This window comes from Morchella sextelata (genome assembly GCF_020137385.1).
Source record: "Morchella sextelata strain SCLS chromosome Unknown scls_13, whole genome shotgun sequence".
NCBI lineage: Eukaryota > Fungi > Ascomycota > Pezizomycetes > Pezizales > Morchellaceae > Morchella > Morchella sextelata.
Window position 1 is genome coordinate 267,908 of NW_025408628.1, and position 12,707 is coordinate 280,614.

At 44.4% G+C, this 12,707-nt stretch overlaps 2 protein-coding genes across 2 annotated transcripts; one reads left to right on the forward strand and one right to left on the reverse strand.

Moving 5' to 3' along the window:
* Positions 1-5,803: 5,803 nt before the first annotated feature.
* Positions 5,804-6,157, forward strand: H6S33_002435 (uncharacterized protein; the record flags this gene model as incomplete). Its single annotated transcript, XM_044834286.1, has 3 exons — positions 5,804-5,941; positions 6,005-6,063; positions 6,124-6,157. The coding sequence occupies 3 exons, from the start codon at positions 5,804-5,806 to the stop codon at positions 6,155-6,157; spliced, it is 231 nt and encodes a 76-aa protein (XP_044692596.1).
* Positions 6,158-9,868: 3,711 nt separating this feature from the next.
* Positions 9,869-10,256, reverse strand: H6S33_002436 (uncharacterized protein; the record flags this gene model as incomplete). Its single annotated transcript, XM_044834287.1, has 3 exons — positions 9,869-9,953; positions 10,047-10,108; positions 10,197-10,256. The coding sequence occupies 3 exons, from the start codon at positions 10,254-10,256 to the stop codon at positions 9,869-9,871; spliced, it is 207 nt and encodes a 68-aa protein (XP_044692597.1).
* Positions 10,257-12,707: the final 2,451 nt, after the last annotated feature.

Here is a 12,707-nt window from a genome sequence, read left to right on the forward strand (position 1 = left end):
TCAATTGAGCTTGTTTGTTCAACGCCAACTCCATAGTAAAGGAAACTCGGATCCGGAATTCTGTGAGCTTCATATGCACAGATGTTCTATTCGCTTACAATTTAGCCGTGGCGTCGTAGGCGGTAGATTCGCCCATTTAACCAGATAACCCAGGCTCCTGGACAATACCTTGGTAAAAACTAATCTGGTTTGCTTATCCTTGGGAACTTGCTGTAGTATCTTGCGAACCTTTGATTAGAGCCCAGTTTCTGTAAGGAGCTACAATGGAGGGTATTTATCTGTTTAGATTATGGACGATAGAGCACTCATGTTAAGGTTGTACTCCTAATCTATCTTGATAGTTGTTCTCTGTAGCCAACTTGCAATATACGTGTAAAGAAGGTTACGGTAATTAATCAATACTCAGGGCCTATATTAGGGTCGATGGGTACAGATTATTGAAACTTGTTTGAAACATTTTCGTTTATGGTTGGGGGATGAGCTGAGATTTTAACGAGTGTTCAACAGAAAAGGTGAAGTTTGACAGAGCGTGATAGTGAAGTTGATCTGATCTAAAGAAGCAGTTTCATACGTGGCATCGAGGTGTATTTGTATACCTGCATACCTACATGTAATTACGTGGAGCCGCGAGCTCCGGGCTAGTTGGCTAGGGGCAGATAGTATGGACCTCGGAGTCCAAGTAGAAGGCCGCGTAAGAGGCTACATACATGTACATGTAGGTACATGTGCTCTAGAATTGCAATCGGGAACTCATGGTTCTTGCATGCCAATATTGCATTTGTAATCCGTAAAGCCATCCATTCTCACCCCGCAAGTCATTTCGAAGCTATCATTAATTACGATCAAACACCTCATTTATCTTCATCGGACCAGTTACTTGTTGAAGCTTTCTTGATTTTCTGCCTTCCCAGTCTTGCATCCTTCACCCCAACTACAAAAAAACGTCCGACAAGTTCCGAAAATAAAACAGAAGGAGTACCACCTTACAAATCTGTCATGCACACCACTGAAATTCGAAAGTGATAGTTGAGCCTTTGCCGAATATTGGATTAGCAATTGGACATGTCATATCTATGGGTGCTGATCGCATCCAGTACTCGGTCACACATTGTGATATCCTGACTAGTACTGGGGATATCACCAAGAGAGTGCCACCCACCTGGACAATACGGCAATAATCCAGGTTCCCAACCCAATAAGAACAATCCCCGCGCCAGCAGTCTCAGCGGGGTATCCCATGAAAATGTAGGCTTAACGGGTCTTTTGTGTCATATTTTGTGTGTGATAGGAGGATCGAGGTACATACGTGCCAGTCAGCTCATCATTCTACGGAGCGAGGGGAAATTTCTCAACCAAATTCTCACCATTGACTACAATGCTTGTGGAAACTCAACAGAGCTGCCGGTATTGAGCTCGAATATAGTGCTTTTGGGAGAAAAATGTAAGTGATACTTATCTTATCGCTACAGTTAGTTTTTTTTTTTTTTTTTTTTTTTTTAGAAAAATTACTTACAGAAATGTTCCTAAACCGGGGTATAGATCCGTTGAAGGCGCAGTCGACTGGCTGCTATGCACGTACCTACATGAATATTTGACCGAGTGATCACCCATGACACACACTAAGGAGAGGAAGGAGAGGTGCACATGTCCAGGCATTGCCTAGAGTATATCCTTGCCAGCAACTTATGCAAGGAGAGGAGCGCCTATATATGAAAGCGCTTACTGAATGAAGTATGCACATAATACATCGGCTGGGCCGGCGTAACTACAGCTGGCTTACTCGCCTTACTCGTCCTACTGATCGTACCCGGTATTTTTTACTAGAAAGGAACGGCAGAAGTGATCGCTTCTGTTTGTTGCAGTTGTCACAATGAACTGTTTACCGCACTAGTCTCATTAAGGTACCAACCCCTGGTCTTCAAGATCTTCGTGATGGATCGGCTGTAGCTGGAAGAACCGGCAATGCTTGTAGCGAACTGTTTTCCAGGATTTAGCTAACTGATTTTAGTTTCTACATACTCTTATGTACACAGCCTATTTAGGTACGTACATGCAACTCCCACCTCTACCTATAAGCGTGACTGGACGTTTGTTAAGAATAGAACTCATGACACAAGAGGCCATAAAAATTAGCGAACTCTTGGATATACTCCACACTTGCAATTATCAGAGAAAGATGCGGTCCTATTTATCCACTAAGATCAGATCCACACGTAATCTCAGTGAAAATCCAAATATTAGTCACAAATATAAAGGTGACATGTTCATCTTTCCAGCGAATCGTCTATCATGATATCAGCCTATTAGGCATACAGTAAGGTATCTCTAAAAAGGTACCTGGGGACGACCCAAACTTCCTTTTTTTTTGTGGGAGCTGTTTCTACCTCACGTGTTTACTGTATCCCGGGGATATTTCGCCGGTCCACATCCACTATTGGCACATGTATGTATGTATGTATATCCCAAACCAGGGTGGAAAAAATAGTTATCTATCAGAAAATCTTGATCAATCAGCCGTGAAAATCTGCAGGGAAACAGAAATGACGCGATAACCCTCGGAGACCTTCCGGCGGGGGATCAGATCTTCAACTCTCCATCTTTTCTTATCTACAAGTTAAAGAGCGGATGGCCAGTGTATAGGGATATCCCTAAAACCTTTACATGCCAGGATCGAAACCTGTTGGTTAATCCTGAGACAGGGTAAGGAGCTTATAATTACTTACTATGCGAGATTTTCTACAGGCACTCTGCAAAATTGTTTGATATCTGCGTAGTGAAGGGTCCGTTTGGATTATGACCTGAGCTGGTTTGCCGGGATTAAACAGAGTTTCGTAGGTACTAAATGTGATCTAGAGTTCTTTTCCCTGTTTGGCTAGACAGTAGTAGTTGTGAGTACCGTTATTTCTGGGAAGTAAGCCCATGGGCTTAAAGCAAAGTGGTGGGAGGAAAGTCAAGGATAACTGGTGGTGTATGCATATTCCCGTGACTTAAGCCAATCAGCAAGCATTTTTCTACCACTACTTTGCATTAAGCCCATGGGCTTATTCCCCAGAAATAACGGTACTACTAGTGTAGGATCATGATTTGGGGGATTTTGAAAATAATTTCCCCGACTACAACCCACACAATTACAGCAACACCCCTGTATCACCACCACCCCTGGCCTGGAAAAAGTGAATATCGAAATCGATTATATAGAACGACTGCTATTTATTTTTTTCATTTTTTATTCAACAAAGATATTCCTTGTGGTTTTGGAATACTTTTGTCTACCTACTGGAGAGGAGGTATATATTAGGTGTCACTGACATCACTAACGCTTCTAAAAATGACTATACATGTGATTGTAGGTCGATTTAAACAGAACTGGTTTATCATCGAGAGGCTCTGTTAACTGAGCAACGCAGAGATATAACCGATCTCTGAGTAGTCTTGCGCCTGGTTGTGTCACCCCCCTCGAGAGGTTCGTTTTAGCTGCGATATTGTATGTACTCTTGCTAATTCTTGATACATATATACCTCTGGTAACACCACGGCTTCGATATCTACTTACCAGATAGGACCCGAATACAAGACTACAGACATCATGGTTGCCTTGTTTAGAAGAAGGGCACTGCATTTATGTATGTAGGGGTTCCAATCTCTTTCATACATGTACATGTCCTTAGAGCTATCCGGATTCCCATGCTCCAAGAAAGAGTGATTACTACGCGATCCGGCCCTGGCAGTGTATGTCTTTCTCATCCGAGAACTAGACTTGAGGGATTCCAACACCGACTAATATCTCTCCTCGCATAATAGAAATGAGAGGGGCGGGATCGAGAGCCTGCGGTAAGTACTCTCGTCCGCACGCAGAAAACCAAAAAATATGTATAATCACCATAATCCCCGTGACCACCATTTTTGATTACTAGTAGCTGATAATCTGTACTACGTATATAGCTATGACCTTTTATTGATGAAGCCACTCCAGTCACGGCAAGAAGGGAGAACTGAATACCAAAGTCGAGAATCGATAGCTTTTATAGCTCAAACGGCTGCATCATTAGATTACTACATGTATTCATATACCCCCGCCCCTGTTCAAGTATGATATGTATCACATCGGCTATCGAACACTAAACCTGGGGTCTGCCTGTACCGATCGAGGTTACCGTTGCTGGTGCTGCTGCATTTGCATTATTGAACTGTTTCGGATCAATCATATGGATCAGGGACGCGTAGGTACTCGGAGCTTTTATATTCCAATAGCGGTATTGTAGGCTGTCGCGGAAATAGACCCGTACTGGGTGTAATTAGTACCGATTTTCGCTGTGCATGAATGAAGTAGCGGAGTTCCGTTCTCTCCGTTTCTGGGGAATTTGTCAATCCCCGCTGAGCTCGATGGATTCGATTCTTGAGCATATGCCTTTCCTCCACCCGCATGTACTACATGTAACAATACGCAGTGTGGAGTACATAAATGCTTGTAGCTACATGTAACTCTAAACGAGAGACAGTGTTACACCTAATTCCACGTTTGCCTAAGCGACCTCGATCAAAGATGTTGTGGGGCTGGTACATACATGTATCTATCGCTTTATCTGTTATGAGCTAGCAAATTGAACCCCAGATGTCCTACATGCATCAACCTCTCAATGTCAAAGTTACAGGCTCCCTATGCGTGAAACCTCTTGGCGCAATGAAGGCGTCAGTACCTGCTCTAACCCTTCGTTTTTGGAAGTTGTGTGGCTCCTAACTAATATTGATCGTGCGGTGCCTCATCGCTTTCAATCTCGACCTCCTCCACCAACAAACTCCGAGCCGTGTTACGAAGATAGAGTACCTACATGTGAGTACTTACTTCTACACGTAGATAGATAAAGTACCTACTCTAAAGTACCTACTCTAAAGTACATATATATACATAAGTACATGAGCAATGTACGTATCTGCAGTGTTATTCCTCGGCACTGAGAGGGGGGTGTTCCAGGTTCGAACTACTTTATGATTTATTGCACGTGGAAGACTGCACTATGGATGAAATGATAGTCAGTGTACATAGCTCGCACATGGATCTTCTAGTGACAGGGATTGTGTGTTGTTCTAGCTGCTCAACTGATAACATTTTTCCAGGAGGACCTCATAGCATCAGACGGGATGGCAAGAATTTTCTGGGATGGGGGTTTGAGCTTTGCACAAGTAAAAATACTCTGAATTCAGAGGTCCCAATAGTGAGGACTAACAAGGGCCCTGTCAACCTGTACCTTGCTGCACTGTACGGATGGCACCGAGATTCTAGGCAGAAGATGTAGGATAGGTAACCAGCTTTCAAAATACCTCCCTAGTGTATGAGTGGGTCTATATGTATACCTGACATTGAGCGTTGTTATTGCACCTATTGCGTATACCATCCCTACTACCTGGTGCCGCATCCAAGGTAGTAGGTTGACTTCCCCTTTTGTCTACCCCAGAAGGAAAAGACAATCCTGGGTCCTCGCTCGCTCGTCCTACCCCGCCATTTCTCCACACACGCGATTTTGTTGGTTGTCGGGTTCTTTTGAGACATGCAGAATATGAAGCTACTGAGATATGCCGTGTTCGCCGCCTGTATATGGTGGGCTATATAACCCAACTCAGCACCATCAACCACCACCTTCAGCTATATAATATAATCCCCATCCTCTTCCATTTACCTGTACTCCACTATATACTTGGCTGAAGCTGGTTACTTCTCTCTCTCTCTCCAACGCCGCGCTCAGAATCACTCGCCGTGTACCCACCTACTCCTATAATAACAATTGTTATTACACCTTCAACCACGATGTCCGATCGAGAGTACAGGTCAGAAGCACGGAAGAACAATGATCCGCCGATCAGTCAAGTTGGAAGCGTAGGGTCCAATGCTTCAGCACCTTCTGGCGCATCACCTCCTCCTGGCTCAACATCTCCTGGCCTTCACGTATGATTCCATGTGTTGGAATTGATTCCATTAGCATCAATATAGTAGCTAACTGAGCTTTAGTTCACGCACCACCCAGTGCCAGAACCCGAGGAGGTTAAACGGACACCTATGAAGAAATTGTAAGAATCCGAATATCAGACCATCCTGGATTTTGCTACCAACTAACAAAACTTTGATAGTGTCCGATGGCTCAAATATGGTCCTATTGATTGAGTGTAGTGAGCGAGTATTATATGGTCAAATTCACAACGCTGGTTTATAACACTACCAGCTTTGATTGGTTGTTTTGTTTATTGGGCGATTCTTTTTTGGTTCGGGCAGCGGCGCAGTTTGATTTGGAGTCATCTTATTCGTTTCGAGGGCGTAATCTGTTCAGATATAAAATAATTAGTATTGGCGATTAATGAAGTCAAATTTACCAAACAAAACCTCTCTCCTCGCCTCATAGAAACCGCCGCGTGTGAACCCGTTTTTCTCCTTTCCTCGCTTGTCAAAGCTAATCCCGGAAAGTTCTCGGTTGGTCGATGGGATGATATTAGGCAGATATTCAACCCTCCCCTTTAGCTTTGGGAGGCCGGCCGTTTGGGTAGGAAGGAAGCAAGGATTACGGCTATATTAATATAGATTAAAAATCACGCTGGTCAGTTGTCGATTTCGCACTGGGTTTTTTTTTTTACTTCCCCCGCAAATCGCTTCCACCCGTTTGTTCACTCGCTTAGTAGGGTAGAGCACCATCTGCAGGAATCCAAGTGTCAGTACTAGCCGCATGGCAGAATGAAGGGTAGGTTAATACTGTAGGTACCCTACTCTAACGACATGTCCATCCTATACTAGCTGGGTCAATATACCCCACTCTAGATACATATGTAGACACCACCACCCGAAGAGACGAAACTCAGCTTGCTGCCACCTGATGCAGTCTTGTGATTGCAGAATATTATCTACAAGGAGAGTAAAGGAGGCTCGAACTTTCGATCTTCGGTTTTCATTGGCATCGTTGAAACGCTAGCTAGGTAGTGTAGTGTGATAAGTTGTGATCCTTACAGTGCTTGCGCCAATTAGGTAAGGAATCACATCGAGGGTCTTTTGTGGCTTACCTAGTGTTCACGCCTTAATTCAGTTGGCACGCAATATCTTTTTTCCCTGCAGGGTACGTACTCTGCGGTCCTTGCCATGCAAGGTTGAGGCGTAATCAATAACTCCGTACCGTTCTCTGGCAATTTGTCTCAGCTCATATCGCACTTGCTCAGTTCCTGCTAAGGCGCAAATTACAAAGAGAAGTCGAGTGAGTGGGTTTATCTTGAATAGAAAGAGTGTTGCCCAATATCACGATAGCCCAAATCACATGCACAATGTTGACTACATGTAGATAGGGTAAGAAGAGGGAGGGGTATAAAAGTACCTGTCACCGTCTACTCCATGACACATGTGTGCTATGTACGTACCATTTCCTTCCAGCGTGTTCTTCTAGGAAATGTTCTCTTATGGCCTGTTTGGTATCAATGGTTTAACCCACGCTGGAAAAAAATGCTTAATCACCTTAAACTATGGCGGGGAAATAGCGCCAATCAGCACAATGGGGACTCACTGCCGGCCCCCAGAAGATCGACAGGGCCTAATTAAGCCCTTAGACCCTGAAAGCTGATCGATGATTAAGATCAGGAAAGAGTGGCTATCTGACTCTCTAGTCTGGCAATCTACAGAGTAGAAAAATATCGAAATATGATTCGAGTACTATCTATCGTATCCCCGGCGAGCTCTAGCTTAGCTAATTGGCACGAATGATGTATGTAGCTAGAAAATTTTCGGGCAACAGGGCCGTACAACCCAGAGCCAAGGACATCATTGCATACTAGGAAAAGAAAGTGCCGTGATAGCAAGTTCTTGTATTTTTTCCAGTGGGCTGCGGGGATATTCAGGGCCAAGAACGGTCGACGACCCGAGCTATATATTAACTTGAATATTATGAGAAGGATGGTATAGGTTCCGCCCATATGGCCATGGAACTGCGTATATCAATAATTTACAACTTGATTAATGAAAGCCTACACGCAGTACATGTGCCAATAGATACACATTTGTTGGATCTTATAGGTACATACATGTACCTATATGTAGATTGGCGGTAGGGCAGACTCATTCATGTATCATCACTCGGAATCACTTGCCCGCCCCCCCCAATTCAAATCAGTGACCCCAACATTAGTTCAACGAAGGATGTCTCGGATGTTACCTACATCCGAAGTTTCGGAGCAAGCGTAAGAAGAACTTCGGTCAAAGAAAGTAATTAACCTTGAGGATTTACAGTAATGAACACATGAATGAGAAGCTTGTCCTTCGGAAAGCACGGCACTCGTAGATCCATTAGATTGGGGTCGGTTGATTGAACTTTCCCTTCAAATGATACGAGCTCTTGGTTCCCTGATTACTTATCTACCTTGTTCCTACATGAGTGAAGGATATAGAAATCAGACCATCCCTAGCCCAAGTACCAGAAACGATCATGACGGGTGGGAATTCCACAGAACACAGCCTTCGGAATGCGGGGTAACCAGTTGAAGGTTCCAGGATATTCCTCGCGGAAATCTGGTAACAGGGTACGCCATGTCTTCACTACCGCCATACCATTTTCGTTGGTCGTTAAGGCCTCATACATATATAGAGTACATGTATGTCTTAGAAAGTTTATCTTGATCTATCCCCATAAAGGCCATTTAAATTTCTAGCGCGAGTCTTAGACCCTTACTGAAGATAACAATTTCCGGATTCGACTGTTCTAGGCTTCTCACTGATTAACGCAATCCATCAACAGGTAAGTAATCTAGAAGAGGGCATAAGTAATCACATACGTTTGATATCTGTCACAATAACCTCTGTCTCAGAATTCGGACAGGCGGTCACATAATATCACAACCTATTCAGCTTGTCTCAGAGCGCAAAACCGTTTATCAAATCTGGCTATTAGTGGCGTACACACATATTAACGCATGAGTTTGAACCCGAATCGCCATGGAAAGGGTATCTTTGAAGAGTATGGAAGCAACCGCCATGGCCAGAAGCACAACCACAAGTCTCCTTGGAATATTAAGCTGCCTTGTTTCCCGTAATCTTCTCTACCAATAGCAAAGGAAAGAGAGCGTGGCGGGGCCATGCTTGCCAACGGGAGCGCATACCATGAGGACGAGGTAGAGAACCAGGTCCTATTTGTCTGCCAGACAAAAAAAGAATGTAGCTGTCATTTTTTAAGCCTCAATAGCCACCTCTATTGCATGGCGTTTAGGTAGGAAAAAGTCACTATGCACGGAAAACAGAATAGGTGCAGAGAGTGTATGTATTCATCCGTGATAGATGGTCAAGAACAAGGCAAAAGGGGAAGGCGGGAAATAAGTTCATGTAGTGCTCCCACGCGACACGGGAAAACGTTTGTTTTCAAGACAATCACTTACGACTAACTACAGGATTACATCACTACACACTTAAGTCAGAAGTTAAAAGGACGGCCCTGGAACGCTGTTTACTGGCCCCTTTATATGGATAACTCGGTTTTGGGGGTTTGGTCACGACAGTCAGATTGGAGAAACGCAAAAATTTATGGCAACCAGACAAGATAATATTTGGTAGCCCCTACCCACGCTCATTCTTCCCAGCTTGCATAAAAACGCATACAGGAAAGCTAAAAAAATAACACCATCGACCATCTATCTCAAACACACAACACAAGAACTAATCGCAAAAAAAAGATTAAATAGATTTCCGCGACCTCATAAAACACCGGGAAAAAAATTAAGAGATCCCTTTCCTATCCCATACTAAAGCACAATTGAAAAAGAAAAAAAACATGCTCCTTCCCATCCTCCACGAATTATCAACAGTTGCTACGGACGACGGGAACACAGTTGCGAAGAATAACCACATGCCGAGTTTCTACTCCGCAGTGGTGGCCGCGGCGGGTGGAGCAGCGGCGGCATTCTTGGACTTTAAGCCGAGCTTCTTCATGATCGCCTTCTTACTATTTGTTGCGAGACACGTTAGCTAATGCTCGGACCAACACATTTGTTTTTTATTCTCGTCACTTCTTGGGATAATAGAATAATAGACTTACAACTTCTCGATGATGCTGACCTTCTCAGCTGACGCTTTGGGCTTGACCTCGTTGCTCTCGGTCTAGTAAAAGAGTTAGAATTACCAATACAACTGATATCATGATATCAAAACAATTATGCACTGCTTTGGGATAAGGGAGGAAACATACGGTGGCAATAGGAGCAGCGGTTGACTCGGCAACGACGGTTTCAGTAGCAGGGGCAGACATATTTGATGATTGAGGAGGATTTAAAGTTATTAAAGGAGGGGATGAATGCCTAGTGCAGTAGGTCGAAGGAGCGAAGAAGAAGATGAAGTGAAGTGGACGACGATGGTGGAAGACGAAGTGAGGAAGGAAAACAAGAGGCTTGACAGTCGGAGTATATAAAGGGTAGGATGCAAAGAAAGGGGGCCAATGGTGACGAGGCAGCAGTCGCACGGCCTGAGCACAGAGGGGTGCTTGGGAATCAAAATTGGCAGCAGGGTCAAGAAACAACGAAGAGTAGGTAGGCACTCCGAAAAACAAAGGAACGTAATGCACCACCTTCGACGAACCATCTAGATCATCCAGCCACACACTCATCCTACTCTTCACAGCCAAGGTTCAAGCTGGGTTCACGAATGACCCGACCTTATCGGCTGGCGGCATTTATTATGATGTAGGTATCAAACTATTGACCACTCCGAAATTCTCCTCCTCCCCCTCCTCCTCCACCTACGCACCAGCATCCAACTACATGGTTACTTTGGAGTGGAGAGGGTGGTGGAGGCGGAGGATCTTAATTATGTGGAGAGATAATAATATCGACCGATGGTGGCACGTTCAAAACCATCCAACACCTGATAATAATTTCACAGCTTATTTTTTCACACTAAAAAGCTCAATAAACTCTAGATATTCCTCTAGAGTTAAGCATGATGCTTTGTGAATGTGGGTTTTGAAGAAACGCCTCATCACTGATCGCCAGTATGGGTTACGAACGTTCTGATATGCACTTTTTAGTCTTCCCGTTTGTCAAAATGCACCGAGCTCGCTTGGTTAGCCACTTTTCCTAAAGCGAAAGTCGCAGGGGTATCCATGACTTGGGGCGCGGGCGCATGAAATCATGTGCACGGGCTTAAACTGACCGGTATCAGTGTAACATGAAGCTCTTTTTCACCTGTGATATTCTGCACCCTCTGACCTATCAACATCTATGATCACGGTAAATCTTTCATTTGCTGTCTGCCCGAGTATACAGATCTTAAAGCTGACTTGGGGATGCCTCATGATGCGTAGGAAACGTGTTTTAGGACAGGACTAACTGGTATTAAGGCATGGATGGACGCGTACGTATGTGTATCTCCCCATCATCATCATCATCATCCATGGTCCAAGACACACACATTACATGCATTCATATTATTTCTCTGGTGGTTGCTTCGGGGGCTCTGCTCAACCCTGTATCTACACTACATGTACTCTGCAGAGTGTTGTGCAGCGCTACTGGTCTCCACTCTACCTGACCGTATTTTAAATAAACAAACTTTGTAATTCGACAATCTTCATCTTGCCTGCGCGAGAGTGACGGGTCGGGTATTACCACATTCGATCGGAGTCCTTGATCAGGCCTGAAAGAGCTATGCAGAGTAAGTGAAGTGGGTATGGGCGCGGGAGATGCAATAACGTGTGTCACATAACATATGTACCCGAAATTACGTTCACGACCCTAACCCTGATCTACAAAGCCACTTCCTGTGCCGGCGAACGCTTCTGGAAGGGAGGCACGGAACTTAAAGTCTCGGAAATCAACCTCCTTTTCTTTGCCTCCGCGCGCAGCCCTTAGTTTAGGGCCGGGGGACACGGACAGGGCATGTTGTTCGGCAATTTTCTCTGTTTTGTGGAAATTAGGAGAGTGACAATGGATGGATCCATGGAGTAAACAAACGCGCTTCGGACTACTCGTTCGGATTTGCGTTCGAATTTTGGTAAACATACCGCGCATCTCGGCGACACCTAGGAATGAGCCCCTTAACTAGAGTCAAAAATCGTCATGTACTCTAATCCGATCATCATCAGCACAGACTGGCTAAGTAAGACCAACTAGACTTCGGAGCAAGACGAAGAACGATATGGGTAGTCTATCGAGGGTATGTATTTCGAGGTCTGGTCTAGAGTTAGGAAAAGGGTTCTTTGATAAGAGGAAGTTCAAAATTTACGGTCATCCTATCTCATTGGGGTTGGTACTGCACCGTTGCATAGAGTAGCTGCACTGCACAGGTCATCCTTTTATGCATTCTTCTTTTCTTTTCGTGCTTGCGGGCCGAGAGACAGGTTTCTCGGAACGCGCGCAACTAGAGTACATGAATGTGTTTCTCCGAACGGGATAATTCCAGAATATTCGTGAAACATGAAAAACAAAATTTGCTATTTCCCGTCAACCGATATCACATCTTCAAATCCTAGAACTCAGCCTTACGGCTTCAACGTTGAATGTAGGCTAAGTAGGGCTGAACTCGCGGTGCCTCCTCGAATCCAATGTGAATCGGTGCAAGTTGTACCGAAAACCGAAGTTGAAGTGTCGAATCATAGGATAATCATCCCGGACTCGTATCAAAGCCTTCCTTGATCTATAACCAGGATCCCGGGATTGCCAAGAAGCTTAGAGTTGGAGGGGTTTAAGCTTACTATGTTCTCTTG